Here is a 24,680-nt window from a genome sequence, read left to right as displayed (position 1 = left end):
TTGAGGAGTCCCATATGTTGTAATGGCCCAAGAGGACCTGATGATTTGCCACCCGGAACTACAAACTAGCTGTCGAATAAATTTTTCTTCCAAACAGATCCAACTGTTAGGCCTCTTTATTCTTGGGGGTTGAACTGGTATGCCCCTTCTTGTCTCTTTATTGGCCACAGAGACCACCAGCGAGCCCGGGGGAGGGTGGGTATAGAGGTATTCAAACCTCTTGGCCGGGACAGAGTATTTCTTTTCGGCCCTTTTTGAGGTGGGAGGAATGAGGTTGCCAGAGGTCCTTGGCACTCTTAAGGACACAGTCATGCACCAGCAGTGCGACACGGGTTGGGGGAACAGCTGACAGGATATTAACCAAGCTGTCCACCTGCTCAGCCATTTCCTCCACCTCCAGGCCCAAAGTCTCGGCCACCCGACGCAGCAGGACATGGTGTTCTGTGAAACCATCCAGTGGGCTTGCCCTCAAGGTCCTGAAACCGCCTCATCTGGGGATGAGGATGGTGATTGCGTGGCCGGCGGAGGCTCCAGGGCATCTTCTCCCACGGGGGAGGGAGGCTTAGCAGTGGGCACAGTTCCTCTGCCTCGACCACCTAGCGTACCTCGTGCACAGAGCCCGGTGCCATCAGTGCTGCCAACTGTTGCTCCAAGGCGGTGGTTGATGAGCAGTGTGAAGGGGGCATTGCCACAACCGACATTCCCCATGTGCCCTAATAAGGCTACTGCACTGGCCACTTGGCCGTGCTGCCAAGTCAGCGCTGTCGACGTGGCCTCAGGTGCCCATTCGTGCTGGTGCAGTCTAGGCAAGGGGCTGAATTGGGCTTCCGTGCCAGAGGACTCCCCTTCCGGTGACCATGGTGGTGCCATCGATCCCTGAGTTTGCTTGCTGATCTTCGCCGACTGGTGTCTGGAGTGAGGGGTGCAGTGCTGGGGGGACTGCAGACACAACGGGGGGTGCTTCCATGAGGCAGATGACCGGGACCTGCACTGAGAAAACCGGTGGGCGAGCGAGTGGTGTCGGTAGCATGGAGACCCGCATCTTGCTGTAGGCAATCTGTGTCGACATGGCGGTGACCGTGGCGCCGGTGATCAAAGGTGAGCCCCAGAGAGTCTGGGCTGTGACTCCAGTGTGAAGGTGGAGAGTGCTGCTTTATCTCAGGGGATCGGCGGTGCTCCACTGGCCCCTGACGGGTCTTAGCGGCTGGTTTGTCCTCTTGGGGAGCCTTTGCGCCTTTCCTGGGGCACATGATGAGCCTTGAGCCTTTCCATGAGCCTTTCCTGGGGCACATGATGCATCAGCAGCATGGAAGGAGGCCTTTGTGCTCTCAGTGCTGGGGGAGCCTGTGAAGGTGTCGGTGCTGCCAGGGATTTTGGTCCCCTATCGCTCCTGGGAGTTGGTGGTGGACCTTTCACAGGGCTAAGGGCTCCAACCAGGGAGGTATAAGCACGCAGCTCCGAAGTGGCCTGGTGGCCGGAAGCATGTCCCTTGCCTGATGACTCATGGCCCTTTTTTCCCCGGTGCCATGGAAACGTGCTTTTGGGTCTTATTTTTTGGGCACCGGCAACAGGGAACGGTGCTGGGCGGAGCCCGATGCCAGGGGCACTGGGCATGAGGCACTCAGCGAGTTCTGGCGGGACAGCACGGAAGCCAGACGAAGGGTGGTCTTCAGAAGAGCCCGTAGCCGAATATCCCATTCCTTCTGTGTGCGAAGCTGGAAGTTTTTACAAACTTAGCACTTGTCTCTAACGTGTGACTCCCCTAAGCACTTGAGGCAGCTGCTATGGGGGTCACTTACTAGCATAGGCCTGTTGCAGTCCGCACAGGGCTTAAACCCAGAGACCAGGGCATGCCCTGCCTGCGGCAAAGTCCCTGCTGGGACTCTAACTGGTAACTACTAACTACACTTAACTACTCAATACTAACTACTAGAAACAAACTATTTACAAGGCCCTAAAGCTTGAGGTAAGTAGAAGACAACCTGTTAGCCCTTGCGATGCAAGGAAAGGCGCTCTGACTAATCATCACGGGCAGGAAGAAGGAACTGAGAGCGTGTAGGGTTGGCAGTGCCGGACATACTGGCACATGAGCACGGCACTTAAGGAGGACCACTGCCGGCCCTACGGATACCACTCTGACGACCGCACACGGGGGCACGCGCATACCTAGAATGGAATCGACATGAGCAAGCACTCAAAAAAGTACAAATATTTAATAATGGGCTCTTCAATCTAACAGAGACACATGTAACATGATCCAATGGCTGGACGTTGAAGCTAGATAAAAATATATGCCTTATTTGCAGTCTGAATTTAACGGTGAGAGTAGTTAACCATTGGAACAATCTACCAAGGGTTGCAGTAGATTCTCTGTCACTGATAATTTTAAAATCAAGATAGATTGTTTTACTGTAAAATCTGCTGTAGGAATTTATAGTGTTACAGCCCAGATTAATCGTCACCTAGGCAAGCTATTCCTATTTCACCAAGGTGAAACTGTACCACTCTTCTCTCCCTGCTCCCGGACATGATACTTCTCAGTGGGCCCTTCTGCTGCCATACCTCATTTCAAAATCTTGCCCAACTTGCTGCCTCCTTTCCCCAGGTCTGCCTCAGCCTTTTTTCACTCCCACTCAGCACGGGAGTTTGGATTATTTCCCCCCAGACGTATTAGCTTCATTTTTCCATGTTGTATCTCATTTTAGCTATTTCTGCTCATGGTTCTACTCTCTCTAGATCCTTTGGGTTATTCCTCCCCTCACTGGTATTTACCACTCCTCTCAATTTAGTGTCATCTGTGATTTCTTTAGCAGGAAATACTTGCCTTTTTCCTTTGTGGTGGGTTTTGGGGAGCAGATTTGACTCCTTCACAAACCCGCTCACCACCAGGAGACATGGATCCATGCAATGTCTCTTTAAGAAGTCCCGGCTCATGTCTGCTGAAGTATCCATCTGTAGGAGAGCTGCAACATCCCCCTTCTGAACTCAGGGGCTTCCTGTCTCCCACCTGAGGGGAAGCCCGCAACAATCCATCTACACGGGGCATAGCGTTCAAAGGGGAGAAGGCATACATTAAATTAAACTCTGTCCGAAAAGCCGGATCGGAGTTTCTTAGCAGCAGCTGTGACTCCCCACTCTTTCCTGGGAAGTTGGTCTCAGAAGTGAAGTGAATGGAGGACTGTGGAGCCAGATCAGAATGGCCCGAGCTCAGTAGCGATGGCCTCTCTGGACAGGTGTTAGCATTGGAATCCAGGTAGCCCACCTTTGCCAAATCCAAGTCCGTTCGAAGGCAGAGCTAGAAAATCCAACAAAGATATGGGGTGGGAGAGGGAGGGGAAATCAGGAGAAGGGATAGACACAGGTGGGGAGAGAAACTTTTAAAGTCAGGAAACACTTGCTCCGAAGACAACTCACTCCTTTCCAGCTCCTCTCTTGATCCCCCTGGGTCCTTTCTTGCACTGCTCTGAAGGGTACATCTAATATGGGGATCAAATCCCTGCAGCACAGCTGCAGCTGGCCCAGGTTGGCTGACTCGGGCTTGCAGGGCTAAAAATTGCGGTGTAGACATTCGAGCTTGGGCTTGAGTCCAAGCCCTGGGTTCCTGCAAGGGTGGAGGTTCCCAGAGCTTGGGCTCCAGCCCAAGTGTCTACACAGGAATTTTTCAGCCCCGGACCATGAGCCACACAAGCCCAAGTCATCTGAGTTTTTTTGTTTTTTTTTTTTAAATAATCCCATGTACACATAGCCTAAGTAGCAAATGGCTGGGAAATGAGCATTACAGAATAATCCAAACATGGCTGTCCAGTCTGCTGGGCCCTTTCCCTTCCAACTGGGTTTGCTGTAAAAGGTATCCTTGACCCTAGTGCTCAAGTCTAGGTACTCACTGAAAAAGAACTGATGTCTTCAGCTGGACCCACACAACATTAACACATGGTATTAAACTACCCGTCCACTAAAGATGAAGAATAGTTCAAGGATATTCACTGCTCACTAGCTGTCTTATCAGACAACTTCTTGACTATCCAAATACCCAGTAATGAAAACTGCAAGTATCCCCCTCAATTTCTCTCTACTATGACAGTACATTGCCCAGGAACCCCAAGTCATGTGCAATCACTTTGATTACAAGACCTGGGAACCGCTGGTTCAAACACATTCATTTCATCTGCACTATAATTCAGCATCTTACAGCAGTGAGACATAACTGCCAACCTCTGTTCTATCACAGTACCTGGGAACTCTGGGCATTGACACACTTACATTTCTTCTTTTACAAGATGGCACCTGAAAACCTCCAGCACCAACACAATATCCCGCCTTCCACTATATTACAGCTCTGGGAATCTCAGACAGTGAACACAACTGTGTCCCCTTTGACACATCCCATCCCATAGGAGCCTCTGGCACTGAGACACATCCACAACTCCTTTGCTGTATTCACAGCACCTTGGAACCTCCAGAACCAAGACACAAATGCATCCTCTCTTTAAATCACGGTCTCCAGGAACCTCTAGGACTGAAACAGGAGTACACCCCCTTTTCTTATTACAGTGCTAAGGAGCCAAAACATGGCTGTGTCCTTTCTGCTATATCACAGCCACTGAATGAATCTCCTCTGCTATATTGCAGCTCCCAAGAACCTCCTGCACTGAGTCATGGCTGCAACCCCTCCATGTTACAGTCCCCTGGAACATTGGGTAAAGAGCACCAACGGCATCCCTTTCACTGTATTACAGCACTTGGGCACCTCCATCAATAAGGGCATACCCTCTGCCGTATTACACCTCTGTTCCCAGGAATGGAATCATGACTGTATCACTTCCTCACATTTTTAGACCAGCTTGCTGTTATCTGGACTCTTCTTCCCTGGTACTTGCTTGATGGACTTAGGCTGCAGTGAGGTGATGATCCTGTCTGAACACAGCAGGTCAAGTACACGACCTTGTCCCAAGAAGCTGATCAAAACCAATGAGTGATGAAGATGCTGAAGGTTCTGGACAGAGTTCTCATTGCTCCAACATCCTTCAGTTTAAACAGGGACAAGGCTCTCCCATTCCTCCCTCAATCGAAATTGCCCCTTTACTGCTACAAGAAGTAACCACCATATAAACCACTTCTATTGAGCTGAAACTGATGCCAATTATTATAATTCCAGGGCCCCCAGACCTTTTTCCTTTCACCCTAATAACCAAGACACTGGTTCTTAACATTTTGCCTCCATTTCCCACCAGCACCTGCAGTATTATTAATACATCCCAGTTTTCCAAATAAATCCACTTTATTTTCTTCAATCTCCCTTGACAATCCTGCAGTCTCTCCACATTCTTACTGTGACTAGTGCCCCACCTCCCTCTCCATTCCCGTTCTCTCACTCTCCTCTGCAGTCTCCTCACTCTCGCTCCGCTCCACCCCACCCTCCAGAACCTCTGGTGTACACACACACACACACACACACACACAGAGACACACACACACACAGCCTCAGAGTGCAATTGAGATGGTGTGATAACTACCTCGGGTGACAGGGACTCGGGCCTATGCGCAGGGGAACTCTCAGGGGAGGATACGTTCTAGAGGAGGGAAAAGCATCTTGTTATTCATCTACTTAAAAAGTCAAGAAGCAAAATAAAATAAAGTAAAAACAAGCACAGAGGTTAGCCACAGCTATTCTAAACAGACACTCCTCCCAGGAACTCGTCTCAGTGATTAGAGGGGGATTCAATGGGTTAAGCAGTTTCTAAAGCCTCCTGGAAGCACAAAGACAGGACTGGGTTATTGTGTTCCATGCCACAACTTAGTATCCAAACCAGAGAACAGAAGAGATGTTAGCCAGAAGTATTTATTTCCTTATATTTCTGATGCTGCTAGCCAAAGAGTTTACACCAGGAAATATAGAGAAATCCATGTATGGCATTTAGTCCAATGACATGGGAAAGGCTGGAATGGAAAGCCTGGCTTTGCCTAAGGAAAATTCCCCAGATGCTGTAGTTAGTATTAGACATTAAATAAGGGGAAAATAAAATGGCTCCTTCAATTTACTATGAGTTTCCTCTTAGGTACCATCAAAGGAATAGGTATAAACTGACTGAGGGAGCTACAGGGGTCACAGCTGGATACAGTGCAAGGGAGAGCAATCCATCCACATGCAGTGGTATGTGCAAGCCTCTCCACCCTCACTTGGTGTTACAGAGCATCCCCATCAGAGAGTCAGAAAGAGGGAAGCTCTTCCAGAGGTAGGGTACTACCAGTGACGGGGCTGTGGTTGGGTGGATCCTGCTGGACAGGAGTACTTACAAAAACCTAAAGCGATAAGGACTTTCAGAACCTTCTCAACTGTGGAGACTTTTGATGGGCAGACTCCATAGGGATAAAGCAGATGAAGGATACTAAGCTCCAAGTCTCTGCTACAAATGTTGATGGGCCCAAGCAAATCCAAATTGAGGTCCCAACCTCATTTGGTTTCGAATTAGCTCTAAAGCTCTGGTCCGTAAGGCCTGACCCGCTAGAGGTTTCAGGAGTGTGTGGGACAAGCTCCCCAGAAGAGCAGATGCAGCAGATTAATTCAGGATGGAGCATCTCAAAAGTGGCATTCAGAAGCACTTGGTTAACATCAAGTCTTAAAGAGACACCAAATTCCCCACCAACCCAGTGTCTGATCACTTTCACCGCTCTAATCGAGGAGCCTGTCCTATTGGTAACCAGATAAAAGATCCTGCCCCCCCATTTTCTTCTCCCAGGGCCATGGTCATAGGACTGAAGTGTACAATCTATATACACGATGACATGCATTCTCTTGAGTTAGAACTGATGGTAACTAAATGAAACCAACAAGACACTAAAATGGAAATGTTATCAATGAGCTGCATTTAGTGAAATATAAAGCTTGAACACAGAAGCCTGTGGTCTACCAAGTTGTTAGGGTTGTTCCCTAGAGGAAAATAGAGGCAGCAAGGGCAAGTAGGAGGTAGATGCCCAGTAGGCTCTAAGTTTCTTCTCTGTCATACTCAGCAGCAGGAGCAACTAATGCTATTTTACATGGGACTGAGGTTTGTAGCTAGGCTATTGAGGTCCACTATGCTACTGACCCTCTAACATTCAACTTGTACCAGTGCAGAGCCCGAGGATAATGGCCAGCTCAAGCTCTATACCTGAATCAGTCCTTCCCTCCTACTCCTCAATACTAAACAATCTTCTCCACTAGCCTTGACAAGTATCCCTCTACAACAGCTTTCAGCAAAGAACTCTCAAAGTAAAAGTGAAAGCACCAAGCTAACAGACCCCATCGGCAAAGGACTCTGCACTACTGCAGAGCAGAGGAGGAATCTCTGCAGGATTCTCTCAAGCCAGTGGCCATGCTGTTGTTCACTAGACTGTTCCCACCTGGGTCTGAATGGTAGTGTAATGGCAGCAGCAGGTTTCGAGACTTCCACTTTCCAATGAGAATGAGCAATAATGGAAAATAAAAAGAGAACTGCAAACCACCTGGCACCTCCTGCCAATCGTCGCCACCAAGATGGAACATGGCAAGAGGGAGGAGGAAGCTCCAGACTGGAGAGGCACTGGCAACTCCCCCTCAGATAGCGCTGAGCAGAGAAAAACACCCACCACGCTCTTTAAATGCTTCCAAAACACAAAATCAAAGGCAAACGCATATAATGGGAGCACAATAAGAATCAGTACACCTGGGACATTAAACACTGGGTGGTGGGAGCTGTGAGCCCTCGCAGTTCTGGGATCTGAAATGTCTGTCCCCCAAGCCTTTGGGGACTGCTGCGTAAGAGAAAGGGAACAGGGGTTGTGGTATGTCTGACACGCTTGGGGTTTGCTGCACTGTGAGAGAAAGGGCATGGGGGAATGTGCTGTCCCAGTAGGCAAGGGGATTGCTGTGCTGCAGCAGGGGGAGGGTGCAAGCGAAAGTGAGCGTGTGTTGTGTGCAGCAGGAAAGGGAATGGAGGCTACGCTGACTGGTACCCCTGGAGAGCAAGCGGGCTGCTGCACTGCAGTGAAGTATGACATGTAACAGAGGGAGCAGGAGTTACCACGTCACTGATGGCTTTGGGGAGCGAGAGAGTTGCTACAGCCAAGGGTGCCACAGAGGAGAGAGGTAATAGCTGCCCCTGTGTGGGACACTTGGGGTCTTGCTCAGGAACCTAGCCATGTGTTTGAAAGCAGACTGCCCCCAATGCACCTCTTCTAGTCTCTCCCCTTTTGGAGCCCCCAGACCTCTATCCTAATTTACCTCAAACTGTAGTGGAGTATTGCAGCGACTAGCAGCCAGAGAAGGAATTGGTGAGAACATCATGCCATAACCATTGCGACTTTCCTCCTCTCCTGGCAGAGATGAGCAGGGTGTGGTGAGTTGCGGGCTCATTGAGCCAGGAGGTGGAGGCGTGATGGGAGACAGTGGCCTCAGTAACTTGGTAACATTCTGTTCCATCAGGTAGCGAGATTTCCACTTCTTCAGGGGGCTCAGCAAGTCTGTGAAACATGAACACAACTGAACTGAGAATCATAATGCACCATTATTAATGCCAAACCATGAACAGTTCCCCTCCCAGCCAGAGCCCCATGAATGCTCAGCCGTAACTGCATCCCATTAAAGGCCCCTAAAATACGAGGAGCTCCCAATACCAATGAAAATCCTTCTCATCCCACAGGAATGTGGAGACACGTAACAAAGGTAACAAAACAACTCAGTTATAATAAATGACACGTGGGGAACAACATGGTCAAGTGCGGGGAGCGGTGTCAGGACAGGACTGAAACAGAAGGAGAGAGAGATTACATTTCCTGGCACAAAGAGGTGACAAAAACAAGACAAATTCACTCTATGACTGCTATGGATAAACCACAGCACAGCACAATTCTCACCGGCTGAGCTCCACAATGTCTCTAGAGTTTGCATAAACATAATCCCCGGAAATGATCATTCCCACAAAGAGGAACCCTTGCCTCAGCCCTACCCTCCTAAGTGCATGGTATCGCACTTTTCAATTACTTATAAGCTCTCTGGGGCAATGGCTAGCCTCTGCCTGGTTTTCTGTGAAGAGCACAACCTATTTTGAGATACAGAAAACAATTTACCAAGGCAGGAAATCTGAGCTGTACACTAGAGAGAAAAAAACAATGTGACATTTCCAGATCACTACCATGTAGTGTTATCACACAGTGCCCCCAGCTCCTCTGTGAAGGGTGCAAGGGTAGGGTTCCAGTTGCCTCAATACCATTATCCCCCTTCCACATCAGTGTGCCTAGCCCAAAATGCCTCCTCACCCTCAGCCATGCTCCCTCCTACTACGGAGCTTTAGTTTACCTGGACCCCTCTGGAACCCCTCCATGCTGCAGCTGCCTTCCCCATCATTTTTTCCCAGATGCTTTTCCTGACCTGTTTACCCCTAGCTTCCTCACTACTTGGTCTTGGCCCCTAGTGTTTCTGAATGAATTTTGACCTCTTTCCCAGCTCTAAAGGCCCCCGGTGAGGCAAGTCTCCTCTGTTCCAAGCAGAAGAAATTTGACTCATCCTTTCTTCAGACCCAGGATCTCCATAGGGCAGTAATCTCCCTCTTGTTAGGTGGTACCCAGTGCTCACAGACAGGGACTTACAGTAGCACCCAGTCTGGGATTCTGCCTTTATGACTAGTATTTCATTTGCCTTTTTGCCAAGCTGCTAGGTTTGCCGCTTCCTCACAATCATCTTGGGAGCTTCTCAAGACCTGGGTGCTCTGTGGTTGGTCCAGTTAGCTCATATTCCCTAGACTGAGTCCTTTTTCCCCAGGTCATGATTTTACACTGGTCTCCATTGACCTGCATTTCCCCACTGCTGTCCAGTCCTCGAAACCCTGGCATCCCTTTAGAATCTCCCTGCATCATTATTTGCAGTGCCCCAAGGTTAGTGAACCCAGAGAGCTTGTTTTCAATCCCCTCACATCCAATGCAGTTCCATTATGAGTAGAGATCCTAGAACCACCCTGAAATCTCCACTCAGCCATTCTGGAGCTGGGTGAGTCTCCTAAGAGTCCCCTTTGTTTCATGCTCCCACACTTTTCTAGCCAGTTCCCCTGTTTCTCCTCCTACTCCTGCGCTTTGTCATGAGCCATTTGTGTAGGATGTAGAATCCTGTCTGTTGTTTAGACCAACTCTCTGCTAATCCCTGATTTCCCCCTTTCTTGGCAGTGAGACCCTCCCCGGTCCCCTGCTGTTACACACACACGGTTTGCTGCCTGAATCCACCTTGGCAAAGCCATCTGCCAACTGGGCTTCCTAGGAACTAACTGCCAGGTCCTTTATGCAAGAGTTTAACATCGAACAGGGAAATTCTAGAAACAAGAAGCTCTTGGTTTCTTCGTGTCATGACCTTTGTAAAGTGATGCTGTTTGCCCCTTTCCAGACCTCAGGAACCTATCCTAAATTCTCTCTATTTTTAAAAGTGTTTTAGAAATTCTCTAATTTCTTTGTTCACTTTCTTCAGGTTTTGCTCAGCGATGCATAGTACCCAGACCTAGTGTTTTGTTCACTTTAAGTGCATCTAACCTTTTAATAACCAATTCTGTTGTTATCTGTACACTGTCTAGCTCCTCGTCTGTCGTCCTTGGAAAACTGATCCCTGACTTGGGCAGATCTCCACCCTCTTCCTCTGTAAAGACAGATGCAAATTAACTATTTCACAACTCGGCTACTGCTTTTCTCACAGATTAAAAGCCAATGTTTTTGAGTAGCTGTTTTTTAAGCCTGTGCCTATTACCTATTTACCTGGTGACCCTTGTTAATTCTCTCAGCATACATTTAAATAGCCAGCTGTCACACTCTAAGGCATGACGCGGTTTACCTTTGTCCTGCAGAACAAACTCTGTATCATACAACTCTGGTAAGAGTGCCGTGAGATGCAGTATCACCACACTGTCACAGCAAAGGAGTCAGGATGCCTCAAGCTAGGATGAGCCTATGGAAATTGGGATGGGTGGTAAAACTACATCTCCACCTGCCACAAACTTGTACCAACATGCAACTATGCATGTTTGCGAAGCCTGTGTCTCATCCCGTGTGTCAGTACCCCTTAATGGCCCACAGCCTTCTATAAATGCATACACCAGGCACCGCACTTGAGGGTTCTGGATACATACCTGCATTGTCCTTGCAGATGCTAGAAGAACTGCTGCTCTGGTTACTTTGGTATAGACATTGGGTTCTGTTCTCTTGTGGAGTAGATGAGGTCTGAGTCATCCCTTCTTCCAGGGCTTGTTTCATCCAACGCTGCAACAGAACTAGACTACGTCAGCGTGCAGTCCCCCTGTGCTTTAAATGTACTTGTGCAGGGTATACTCAAGAACTCCTAAACATTTGTACAGCAGGGCAAACGCCTGTAGAGCTCTGCGTCACATGCTCCCAGCCAAAAAAATTGGTATGACAGAATTGTTAAAGCTGGGCCCAAAGACTACTATGAATGGTTCTGAATTGGTGCTCTAGATGAGACAGGTGCTAAGGGTAATAAATCTGTATCAATAATCTAAGGGTACAACCTCATTAGAACACAGACTTCCCAAACTCAGAGATTAGAAAGCTAGGGAACTCTAAGCAGAGGTTTTTAAAGCAATCTAGGAAAGTATGGCTATTCAGAACTTGCCCAGAGAATATGCCTTCTGCACAAAGCCCAGCTTCATGCACAGGCTGGGAAGCACTCTGATCCTCACTCCACTTGCTCTGGAAGACACATCAGAACCAAGGAGAGTTTCTACCCTACCACATAGGGCAAGGAAGTGACAAGTTGACTCAAGTGTAATTCTCCCAGGAGTGTGTTTGCTGTCAAAGAGCAGCAATGAACATGCAAACCTGATAGTGTGGGAGCTACAATTTAAGAGGGGCTAGCCAGGAGGAGAAAAATCAAAGTGGACCCTCCTCAGGAGACAGAACAGTGGTGGGGGAAAAGATATGAAAAATCATAGCAGGGGAGAGCATAGAATAAGAGATGATTCCCCATGGATACGTGGAGAAGAGCCAATCTACATCACCTCACCTGCCAAATTTACTGGCTCCCCCACCTGCTGCAATGCAGCTGTATGGGAACACTAAATTCTGCAGCAAGTGACCTTTGACAGCACAAGATCTCTTCCAACTGATTCCAGTTATTTGAAGTAATGTAAGAAGCTGGGGAGAGAAGCCAAAAAGTGCTAAGGACCACATTGGTATGACAGTAAAGTGACAGTGAAACTAAACCCGAGAAGAAAGGGAGAGAAACACCCTAATTAAAGATAGGTTTCAGAGTAGCAGCCATGTTCGTCTGTATTCGCAAAAAGAAAAGGAGGACTTGTGGCATCTTAGAGACCAACCAATTTATTTGAGCATAAGCTTTCGTGAACGACAGCTCACTTCATCGGATGCATACTGTAGCTCACGAAAGCTCATGCTCAAATAAATTGGTTAGTCTCTAAGGTGCCACAAGTCCTCCTTTTCTTTTTTGTAATTAAAGATAACACCAATGATTTCAGAAACAGACAATGAAGTGCAGTGGCCTGTTTTTATCACATTAGCATTGAATTTGATGTTTGTTTATACAGCCCCTTTGAAGATCTCACAGCACTTTACCAACCTATGCCTCATATCACCCCCTTGATGGAGGTAATCCTATTTTACAGATGGGTAAACTGAGGTACAGAGCAGGACCTGACCAAGGTCACTCACCAAGTCTGGAAAAACTAGAAAAAGAACCCAGATTTAGCAGACTCCCAGATCAGCAAGCTACAGGGGCATCTTTCCTTCAACAATCCAAATGGTGAAACTTACACATTCCATGCTCACTTTAAACAATTTAAAAAGCCTTGAATCATGCTTGCTGGACAATCAGCAGCTATAGCAGCTCACATGAAGTGCATCTCTGATGCAAGAAGGCCCTTGAGCAGTTATGCTACCACCTTCTGTAAAAGCTAAAGCCTATACATAGTTTTCAATAAATAAACTAAATAAACTGCAGTACAGTAACAAGACACAGAGCCCACAAAGGCTTGACTCAGCATGGTGAGGCCAGAATCTAGACAGAGAAGAGCTCAGCTACAAAACATTTCAGAGGTAACAATGCCCCATCTGATCCCTAAAAGAATTTACCATTCTACATTCAATCTGGGAACAAAAATGACATAAAAATCATAAAACTTAGAAACCTGTTTTTATGGCTCATTAGAACAATTTGTAACACACCTCACTGCCTGCTAACCTTAATTGCCCACTTCATTTTAAGTGGTCTCCTACAGCATGTGTGAACCCTTTATGCTTAGTAATCTGCCCCACCTTGTATTTAGCTTGGACATTCTCGTTACCTTCTACAGTCCTGAGTAAGAGCTCTGTGAAGCTCAAAAGCTTGTCCCTTCCACCAACATAAGTTGGTCCAATACAAGGTACTACTTCACGTACCACGTCTCTCCCATATCCCGGAACCCCAACATGGCTACAACACTACTACAAACAAATATCATAACAAACTCCTCCAGACCACTGCTTACAACACAGTATCTTCATTTTATCTGCCTGGATTCATTCTAAATTTCAGCCAAGCAGCAGGACACTGCAGATATGGTTGGATGACAGTGTTATAGGTTCACATATATCAGGGGTGGCCAAACTTACTGACCTTCCGAGCCGCACACAACAATCTTCAGAAGTTCGAGAGCCGGGGCACACCTGCTGGGGCTCTGGGCTTCAGCCCCACGGGAAGTGCCTGCCAGGGCTTCAGCCCTGCTTCTGCTGAAGCCCCAAGCTCGGGCTGAAGCCCCATCTCCACTGCAAGGTAGAGGTTCCGAGCTCCCCCCTCCAGTCTGGTGGGTGGAGAATGGGGAAAGGGGGGAAAAAACGGGACACACAAGGGGGCTCTGCGAGCTGCACTTTAACTGTAAAAGCCACATGCAGCTCGCGAGCCATGGTTTGGCTACCCCGACATACATAATCAAAAGTGACAGAACCACTCTCCGTAGAACCGTAAACAGGAGAGGCCTCAAGGTTAACTGTATTACTCCTTACACTGACTAGGACCAGCTCATAAGAAATGCAGGGATTCACTCTTGCAATCCTGTCCAACCAGCTAATAATCCATGTAGTGGAGTCAGGAACACCTTGTGAGCAAATCCAGTTCTTACAGTCTCATTAAAACAGTGGAATCCATCATACAGAATACTGACCTCTCTATCAGGTTAGGAACTGCAGCAACATTGGAAGACGAAAAATCCCACATCATGTGGCTGCCCCTGGAGCTGCTAAGTCATCACCACCCCATCACCACATTGGGAGAGGCAGGACTGAGTTTCAGAGGATGATCTCAGCCTTTCAGCTAGGCTGGCCCCTCACTCAAGAAAGGAGGTAGGGAGCCGAACCAGGCTCCCTGCCTGGATCTCACCCAAGGCTGGCTGCTTCTGAGTCCAACTCAGCAAGAGTATGAGCCCATTCCTCTCCCTTTGCTCTGGTGCTGCTTGCTAGGCACAGGAGAGCCCAGGCTCTAGAGCACTGGATCTCAGAGGGGACAGGAGAGTTCTGCTCAGGGGCTGAACACACCAGGCTCTCTAACCCTTGAACTTCTCCCTGAGCAATTCCTCAACGCATGTAGACACGAGAAGAGTGGTTTCTTTCTGTGCTTCCTGTACAGCCCTGGCACACCCACTCCAAGGGGCACTTTGGCACATTCAGACCCAGACTCCAATCTCCTTCTTGTTACCATTTCACTTTTCTGTGAGCTCTGAGAACGGTCCACAAGGAGTCTGAGAACATGCATTAACACACCATGTCCTCACCCTCAGCTCCACTGACCTCTTACTCTACAGCAGTGTTTCTCACCCTTTTTGATTCCAGGGACTGGATTGCTGCCTTTCTCAATTGTGTCAGGGAAATCTCAGGGACTGGAAAAGAAGCTGCCACAGACCAGTTGTTGAGAAACACTACTCTAGAGTATGCAGAAATATGCTGGACAGAGCTAACTCATTGTGACTGCATAGCGACAAGCTTGACATGAAAAGCCTTTACAAGAGTGCGCTGATGTTAATATAACGTGGGTATTGAAGCCTTAACAGAAATGAGCAGACATACCTTTTTACAGGAGCTGTATATCCCATCCAGCTGAAGAGGCCTTCGACGTCTCTCAGGGATGAAAGGCGAGCCAAAGCGGATGTAGTGTTTGGGTGTGGTACAAATCAGTGGGGAGTGGATAAGACCTGGCAACATGTTGAGGGTTGTTGCCAAAACAGTGGGGTCTGTAGTAATACGTAAAGGACACTCGATGGGGCATTCCTGCTTTTCTGCCTTGTCATTCAGCCATTCTGTAACTAGATACTGAAGAAGAGAGCAATTACGAATACAGCAGGAACAGGCGAAGAATGAAAGCAATAAAACAGAGCATGTAAGAGTGTACTGCCCAAGACACCACCACACCAAGAGCTCAGTTATGTTCTGCAGGAAACGCACAGGGGGAGGCACCTGATGTATCTCATCACAGACAGCAACAGTGTCCTGAAGGAAACACACTGGAGGAGAACTATATTAACACTGTGCACCAGATTCACTGCAAGTCTTCCAGAGACTCCATACGGGCCTGGCAGAGCCCACCCTCTCCCCATGTTTGATGAAGACTCTCACATCACTTACCTTTTTAGTTTTGGGGTACTTTACTGTGGCTCGGTTAGACTGGGATCCTGCAGCCAGCACCACAGCTGGGTCAGACCCCATCAATTGCTTACTTTCTCCTGGACCCTCTACGCTGCTGACATCTGCGGCAGTTACTGAGCTGAAACTGCTTCCCTCCTCTGGGACAGCCTGGGAGAGCTCGGTCTGCTGGGAAATGGCCTGCTTCTGCCGTCTCAATCTTTGTGCTGAACTGGTCCGATATCGAGAAAAACGGCTTTTGGGTCGGGGCCTGGAGGGTTTGGCTTGAGCTGATTTAGTGATGGTCTTTTCTGGAATTGCATCCTACAATGCAAACCACATCATCAGTCTGAGAATTTCTAAGGTTCTCCCCTCTTCTCCTTTATTCTGCACGTGGGAATTAGGAATGAGTTATTTTCTGGCACTATCTAGCTAGCTTTGTTAGACTACACCCCATTAACGCCAGGCTCTGAGAGGGTAGGGCTGGGAATGGCTTTGTGAATCCTCTTGAAGGGCTGGACATGTTTGTGCCTCAGTTTATTGCTTTTTCTCCCCTTTGCATCTCCACTCTGGAGTTTGGAAAAGGGACCGACTGGCACACTCAGGAGTGGTCTCAGCTTCAACAAGACACATATCAGAAAGCAGCAGCATGAGACTCACCCCCTGTTTGAAAGTAACTGTTGCCATTCCTGAGCACTGATAACACTGATTCAGTCCCAGACAATGACCTGCCCCACCACCATGAGACATTTGGCAATGGGAATTCAGATCCAGCATGGACTTGTTAACTGAAACGGTGCAAATACCTTTCTCCATGGCTCCAGTGTAAGCAGCCAGCTGGAGAGCATATCAGTGCACAAAAAGATCCAGACCCTTGGCCATTAGATATTAACCCTTGCAAGGCACCACAGGGGCTGTGTTGAACTTGCCTTGGTGTAAGCTATGCAACAGCCCTACCTCCAACTTACTGCTGTCTGTGTGGACCTCCGTGTGTTCACCCCAACATTGCTGATGCTGTTAGGAGTGCTTGGAGCAGCCCCACTTAAAGCTGAACTGCTGTCTTCAGTTTCAGGAGTCTCCATTTTCACCTCCTCCAACTCAGAAGCCTCAGGGTTAATGATGAATTCAGCATCTGTGCTGCTCCGATCTGATGGCTGCTCTCGTCTTCTCTTTCTCTTTTCCAAGTTTTCAAACATGTGCATGATGGCTTCTACCTTCCTCTCCTCTCGGGACTAGCATACACAAGAATATGTCCAGGTCAGCAATACCAGGCAAGCAAGAGGACAGTAAGGGGTAGGAAAAAGATCAGAAGTACAGTGGGCAGGGGGGGGCTGGACAGCATATGGTCCACAAAGGTGATGGTGTAGAAGAGGGCTGGGAGGGGATTAATGATTCACAGAGAACTGGAATGCCTCATAATGAAAGGAGACTGTCTCAACTTAAACAAGTAAGGGACCAGCCTCCTGGCATTAGAACTGGCAGACTTGTTTGGAGAGGAGGAGACCTTTTATGTAACCCAAACAACCTAGCATGTATCTCCAACATGAACAGAAGTCAGATGTTTTACTATTGCCTCAGTTGGTATCAGTGGGGCATTCGAGTGCAGCAACCTTAGCATATGAGAGTTGCTGATGGGGCATCCTTCATGAAGGGCCTTCAACTTTTGAATTCGCTGCTTCCCACCCTGCTTGGTTCGACATACCCTGAATCTTTTCATTTTCTGGGCGTGCTGTAATGCCCATCTGTTCACTGATGCATAGACCAAGGCCAGAAGGACCGTGATCATCTAGTCCAGTGGTGGACAACCTGCGGCCCATCAGGGTAATTTGATTGTGGGCCGCAAGACATTTTGCTGACATTGACTGTCTGCAGCTCCCAGTGGCCGTGGTTTGCCATTCTTGGCCAATGGGAGCTGCAGGAAGCGGCGGCCAGCATGTCCCTGCGGCCTGCCGCTTTCCGCAACTCCCATTGGCTAGGAATGGCGAACCGCCGCTACTGGAAACTACGGGGGACTGTGCCTGTGGAAGGGCAATGTCAGCAAAATGTCTTGTGGCCAGCAATCAGATTACCCTGATGGGCCACATGCGGCCCACAGGTTGTCCACCACTGATCTAGTCTGACCTCATGCATAACACAGGGCAGAGAACTTCCCCAAAATAATTCCTACAACAGATCTTTTAGAAAAACATCCAATTTTGATTTTAAAAAATCAGTGATGGAGAATCCATCAGAACCCTTGGTAAAATTATTTCAATGGTTAAGTACTCGCACAATTAAAAATTTACACCTTTTTGGAAATTTGACTTTGTCTAACTTCAATGTCCAGCCATTGGATTGTGTTACGCCAGTCTCTGCTAGAGTGAAAAAACCACCAACATATATTTGTTCCCCATGTGGATCCTTACAGACAATAAGTCACTCTTTAACCTTCTCTTTGTTTAGCTAAATAGATTAAGTTCCCTTAGTCTATCACTATAAAGAATGTTTTCTAATCCTTCACAGAGACAAGCTGGGTGAGGTAATACCTTTTATTGGACCAACTTCTGTAGGTGACAGAGACAAGCTTTCGAGCTTATCAATCATTCTCATGGCTCTCCTCTGAACTCTCTCCAATTTATCAACATCCAGGATTCCAGCAGCAGTCGCACCAGTGCCTAATACAGAGGTAAAATAACCTCTCGACTCCTACTTGAGATTCCCCTGGTTATGGATCCCAGGATCACATTAGCTCTTTCGGCCACAGCTTCTCACTGGGAGCTCATGTTCAGCTGACTATCCACCATCACATCCAAATCTTTTTCAGAATCACTGCTTCTCAGGAGAGAATCCCAAATCGTAGACTCATAGACTTTAAGGTCAGAGGGGACCATCATGATCATCTAGTTTGATCTCCTGCACATTACAGGCCACGTAAACTCACCCACCCACTCCTGTGACAGACCCCTAACCTCTGGCTGAGTTACTGAAGTCCTCAAATCATGATTTAAAGACTTCAAGTTACAGAGACACTAGTTTAAACCTGCAAGTTACCTGTGCTGCAGAGGAAGGGGAACCCCCCAGGGTCTCTGCCAGTCTGAACTGGGAGAAAATTCCTTCCTGACCCCAAATATAGCAATCAGTTCTACCCTGAGCATGTGGGCAAGACCCAGCAGCCAGACACCTAGGAAAGAATTATCTGTAGTAACTCAGGGCGCTCCACATCTAGTGTCCCATCACTGGCCATTGGAGATATCTGTTGCTAGCAGTCGCAGATCAGCTACATGCCATTGTAGGCAGTCTCATCAAACCATCCCCTCCATAAACTTATCAAGCTCAGTCTTGAAGCCAGTTAGGTTTTTTGCCCCCACTGCTCCCCTTGGAAGGCTGTTCTAGAATGTCACTCCTCTGATGGTTAGAAACCTTTGTCTAATTTCAAGCCTAAACTTGTTGATGGCCAGTCCCATTTGTTCCGGTGTTCACATTGGTGCTTAATTTAAGTAACTCCTCTCCACACTGGCATTAGCCCTTCTCTGCACCTGTTCCTGTTTGAATTCATCTTTCTTAAACATGAGAAACCAGAACTGCACCCAGTATTCCAGGCAAGGTCTCACCAGTGCCTTTAATAATAGTTCTAACACTTTTCTTTCTCTACTGGAAATACCTCGTCTGATGCATCCTAGGACTGCAATAGTCTTTTTTGCGGCCACATCGCACTGATAGCTCATAGTCATTCTGTGATCAACCAATGTACCCGTGTCTTTCTCCTCTTCTGTTGCTTCCAACTGATAAGTCCTCAGCTTATAGCAACAAATTCTTGTTATTAGTCCCTAGATGCAGGACCTTGCACTATTAAATTTCATCCCTTTTCTATTACTCCACTTTTCAAGGTCATCCAGATCTTCTATGGTCCTCCTCTGTATTGGCAATATCTCCCAACTCTGTGTCATCCTCAAATTTTATTAGCACACTCCCACTTTTTGTGCCAAGACTATTAATAAAAACATTACGTACGATAGGTCCCAAGACGGATCTCTGAGGAACTCCACTAGTAACCTCCCTCCAGCCTGACAGTTCACCTTTCAGTATGACCTGTTGTAGTCTCCCCTTTAACCAGTTCCTTATTCATCTTTCAATTCTCATATTAATCCCCATCTTCTCCGATTTAATAATTCCCCATGTGAAACTGTACCAAATGCCTTACTGAAATCGAGGTAGATGAAATCTACTGCATTTTCTTTGTCTAAAAATATCAGTTATTTTCTCACAGAAGGAGATCAGGTTGGTCTGGCATGATCTATCTTTTGTAAAACCATGTTGTATTTTATCCCAATTATCATTCACCTCTATGTCCTTAACAACTGTTTCCTTCAAAATTTATTCCCAGACCTTGAATACAATTGAGGTCAAAACAACAGGCCTGTAGTTTCCTGGATCACGTTTTTTCCTTTCTGAACAGGTACCATATTAACAATTCTCCAGTCATAGGGTATGACCCCAAGATTACAGATTCATTAAAAATCCTTGCTATTGGGCTTGCAATTTCATATGCCAGTTCCTTTAATGTTCTTCAATGGAGATTATCTGGGCCCCCTGATTTAGTCCCATTAAGCTGTTTGAGTTTGACTTCCACCTCAGATGTGGTAATTTCTACTTCCATATCCTCATTTTCATTAGCCATGCTGCCACTATTCCCAAAATCCTCATTAGCCTTATTAAAAATGGAGGCAACATATTTAAGTGTTGGGCCATGCCTAGATTATCTTTAAACTCCACCCCATCCTCAGTGCTTAGCGATTCCACTTCTTCTTTCCTTGTTTTCTTTTTATTTATATGGCTATATAAACTTTTCACTATTGGTTTTAATCTCCTTTGCAAGGTCCAGTTCTGCCTGGCTTTTGGCAACTCTCACTTTTTGTCTACATTTTCTGACTTCCAAGAGGTAGCTTTCCTTGCTGATCCATCCTATCTTTCTTTCCTTATAGGCTTTCTGCTTTTTCTTAATTACCTGTTGAGATGCTTGTTCATCCAGATTGGTCTGCAACCCTTCCCTATGAATTTTTTCCCCTTGCTTGGGATGCAGGCTTCAGATGGTTTCTGCAACATTGACAAAGTAATCCCAAGTCTCTCCCACATTCAGATCCTGGAGTTCTTCAGTCCAGTCCATTTTCCTAACTAATTCCCTTAATTTTTTTTTTTTAAAGTTTGCCCTTTTGAAATCAGGGACCCCACTTGCAGATCTATTTTTGCTTATCCTTCCATTTAGTTTAAACTGAATTAGCTCATGATCACTTGAACAAGTTTGTCCCCTACAACCTTCTATGAGGTCCTCACTACCCACCACACCAAATCTAAAATGGCATCATCTCTTTTAGGTTCAGCGACTATTTAGTGAAGAAATCTACCAGTCATCACATCCAGGAAAATCTAGGCCCTACTATTATTAGTAGCACTTATTCTTCAATCTCTATCTGGGAAGTTAAAGTCTCCCATAATCACACAATTCCCAGTAGTATTATTTCATTAAAAACATTAAAGAGGTCTCAGATTGGATCCTAGGGGTCTGTAGCAGACTCCAAGCACTATCCAAGGAGAACCTTTCTTCCTCGAAGTGATTTTGACCCAAACAGACTAAATGTTATCCTTTACATCACTTCTAATTTCTTTACAATCTACCTCATCATTAATATACAGAGTTACTCCATCACCTTTACCTTTATTTCTGTCTTTCCTGAACAGCACATACCCTTCAATCCCTGTACTCCAGTCATGACTCCTATTCCACCACTCTTCTTGTTATTCCTATAGTATCTGGTTTTGCTTCCTGCACCAGTGGTTCTAGTTCCTCCATTTTGTTACCCAGGCTCCTCGCACTGATATACAGACAATTTAGTAGTTTCTGCTTGGCTTTGCCCACATTCCTCATCTGATTGGGTAGTCATTCTACTGCCAGTATCGCCTACCTGACTGTTAGCTTCATTGGCACTATCTTTCCTCTTAATGTCCATTCTCTTACTCGCCATTGTTTCCTTTCTCCACTGCTGTATATTCTCTCTCTCTCTTCCTCCTGGTCAATATTAGAATCAGGCGCGGAGATTACTTGAGCATCTCCCAATTGTCTCCCTGGAGCTCCTTGTTTAAAACTCTTTTAATTAGTTGGGCCAACCGCCACCTCAAAAGTCCATTTCCCTCCCTACTCAGGGAGAGTCCATCCACTGAAGTCTTCTGTCCATGAATGCCTCCCACTGGACGAACATCCCAAAGCCCTTACTATAGTACCACTGCCTGAGCCATCTGTTGATCATCATAATCTTGTCTTGCCTTGGTTCTCCTCCTCTAGAGAGAGGCAGAATCCCACTGAAGGTCACCTGAGCCTCCATTTCTTTAAGTAAGTGTCTTCCCCAGCCTGGCAAAATCTCCTTTGATATGTTCTAGCAGTATTGTTTGTTCCCATGTGAAGGACAATCAGTGGATTCTTTCTTGATCCCATTAGGATCCTCTTCAGCCTCAGTTCCATATCCCGTATCTGAGCTCCCGGCAGACCGCACACCCCTCTGTTTTCCGGATCAGCTCTGATGACAGGCCTGTCTGTTCTTCTTAGTCGGGAGTCACCAATCACATAGACCTGCCTCTTCCTGGTGGTGGTGTGATTCTCCAGCCTTCCTCCTGTTTTTTCTGACTGCAAGTTCTCTTGCCTATTGTTCTCTTTTGTAATCTTCCGTGAGTCATCCTGTATCCTCCTGGGGCTCCAAACTCTGGCTATCTCCATTGACTCTTTCCCTCTTCTTACAGGAATAGCCGCTCTTCTCTTTTTCCTTGCCCTCCCACCTTCTGTTACGCCTGATGCATCTCTTTTTCATTTTCCAACTCAGCAAACATATTCCTGAGCTCTATTTCTCCCTCACTAGCTGGTCTTTTCCTCTGCTGGTTCTTGTAGTCACGTTTCTGCTGGCCATTTTCCTCACCCAGCAGTCTACCCTAACAGTTCTTGCACCTGCGAGTCTTGACATTTCCCTTCAGCCTCGTCTTGCCTTTTCTCCATCATCTGCTTGAATCCCCTAGGAAACTCAACCTTAGTTTTGATCCTGTGAATATGACCTATATTCTTTATTTCTAGACGTATGCATTTACATTTAGCTGATTACAACACACAGTGCTTGCGTGCACTCCGTTGACAAAGTGACCCAGATCGCCCTGAGCCAGTGATCTATCCTCTTCATTATTTACCACTATCCCAACTCTTGTGTCATTTGAAAACTTGACCAATGATGATTTTATGTTTTCTTCCAAGTCACTGATAAAAATGTTACTAAGAGTAGGGATCAGAACTGATCCATGCAGGATACCACTGGAAACAAACCCAATCTGTGGAAGCAGGCATTTCAGAGAGGGCTAAAGCATTTCGGGGGAACACGAAAAGTGGGTGATTTTGAACTGTGATATATGTGCTGGTTGGTGGATGGAGTATGTACTGCTGTTATTTTCATTGCACTTTCAATTAATGTCAAGGACACATCTCAGGATAAACATCCTCTTGAAGTACATACATTAAAAAAACCTAGTTCTTAGTTATACAGAAAACTACCACCCAGAAAACCAACCCAGATGCTATAAAGAAGGCACAATAGACTATAAATCCTTGGGAAAAAACCAAGGATTGTAGTGTTAGTTTAAGGGTCTCCTCAAAGATCTGAGGATAAACAGCAAGTAACCACACCAGAAAACCATAGTAGCTAGGGTTGCAAGGAAAAGGGAAGAAAAAGAGCAAAAGGACTGTGTGTTGCCAAAAATCTAAGTGGACTAAGGAGGACTTTTACAACCGTGTGTGTGCAAAACAAGGATCACTAATAAAAGATACAGGGAAGACATGCCTCCTAGGGCATTAGCTAGCAACCTTGCAAAAAAGTTGGAGGGAATTCAGAAAAAAGCAAAATGATCAGGGACCTGGAGGGATTGATGTATAGGTGTGATGAAAGATTAAAACAGCTAAGTATATATAAGCTTGGCTAGGCTACAAAGGAGGGAGGGAAGGAGGAGGCATAGGGACATGATAGTAACCTAACAATATTTACTTTGAAGTGTTTGGACACCAGGGAGTAAGGAGAAATTATTTAGTGACCAAGAAAGGAGCTAGGACTAACTGAATGAAACCAAGAAAGAAAAAACATTCTTACCAATTGGATATTGTAGGCTGTGAGACAGTCCCACAAAGCAAATGGTAGTTACTAGATTTTCTCCATCTCTAACTTATTGGAGTGTACAGACATCGTGGGATGTGAAATCTGCCTGGTTCACCCTTCCTGACAAGTCAGTGGTTTATGAACATTTGGAATCATGTCACTAAACAAGAGAAACAACCAATTGGCCCTGCGTGACCTGCTCCATCCTATACACCTGCCACGAAAAACAAAACTACAGACCAGAGTAGAAGAGGTACTCACCCGTCTGCTGTGAGCCAGGGCTCCCTGCTCATCCACAGCCTCCTCTCTTTCCCCCTCCTCTTGCTTCTCTTCTTTATCTGCAGCCTGAAGAGCAGAGAGAAGCCAGGACTCAGAGGAGTCACCATTGCAAAATGAAAATATGGAGCAACTGAAAAATTACTAGGGTTAGTTTTGCTATCTCACTAGGGTGAGGCTTAAGAAAGAGCTGTGGCAGTTCTGGAGATACCAGCACCCTGTAGGACCAAAGTCCTCCACAGTGAATGATCAGACACCTGACATTATAAAGTGTCAAATTTTACCTCATTGTCACTGGCTGCAGCAGGTCCCTCTGGAACCTCCTCTGCCTGCTGGTTGCTGTTCTCATCTGATGCAATGCCCTGCTGTTCCAATTCTAGTTCCTTCCTACGGGCTTTCCGACGCCTAGTTTCTGCCCCAATCATCAGTGTGCCTAGAACAGGTGGAGGTAGGTGTTCTGCAGCATTTGGGTTCCGTTTCTGTACAGGGCAATTCCTGTTCCCCTTGTGACATGCACAGTCCACTTTATAGTTGCTGGTCCAAAACACAAACATATCTGTGTCACTCCTCAGCCCTCCTACAGAGACATTAAATGCATCTGCTACTATAGATCTCACCAGGTGCCAAAGCAAGGAG

At 46.7% G+C, this 24,680-nt stretch overlaps 1 protein-coding gene across 3 annotated transcripts in view; it reads right to left on the bottom strand.

The window, feature by feature from the left end:
* SETD5 (SET domain containing 5) overlaps positions 1 to 24,680 on the bottom strand; it is a 163,788-nt gene that overhangs the window by 37,030 nt on the left and 102,078 nt on the right. For 2 of the 3 annotated variants that reach the window (XR_007357844.2, XM_048859394.2), the window contains exons 12-20: positions 24,329 to 24,578; positions 24,030 to 24,113; positions 16,581 to 16,844; positions 15,616 to 15,936; positions 15,061 to 15,303; positions 11,121 to 11,250; positions 8,240 to 8,478; positions 5,514 to 5,570; positions 2,825 to 3,295 (exon numbers count right to left, since the gene is read on the bottom strand). Coding sequence is in view for 2 of the 3 variants with exons in the window: in XM_048859394.2 (XP_048715351.2) it covers positions 2,825 to 3,295; positions 5,514 to 5,570; positions 8,240 to 8,478; positions 11,121 to 11,250; positions 15,061 to 15,303; positions 15,616 to 15,936; positions 16,581 to 16,844; positions 24,030 to 24,113; positions 24,329 to 24,578 (2,059 nt within the window). In the remaining variant the exon portion in view is untranslated. The remainder of the gene's footprint in view (positions 1 to 2,824; positions 3,296 to 5,513; positions 5,571 to 8,239; positions 8,479 to 11,120; positions 11,251 to 15,060; positions 15,304 to 15,615; positions 15,937 to 16,580; positions 16,845 to 24,029; positions 24,114 to 24,328; positions 24,579 to 24,680) is intronic. The other variant, XM_048859395.2, reaches the window with a different exon arrangement.

The sequence above is a fragment of the Caretta caretta genome, chromosome 7 (assembly GCF_965140235.1).
Source record: "Caretta caretta isolate rCarCar2 chromosome 7, rCarCar1.hap1, whole genome shotgun sequence".
Lineage (NCBI taxonomy): Eukaryota > Metazoa > Chordata > Testudines > Cheloniidae > Caretta > Caretta caretta.
Note: the sequence above shows the minus strand (reverse complement) of the source record. Positions and strands in the feature narration are given on the sequence as shown.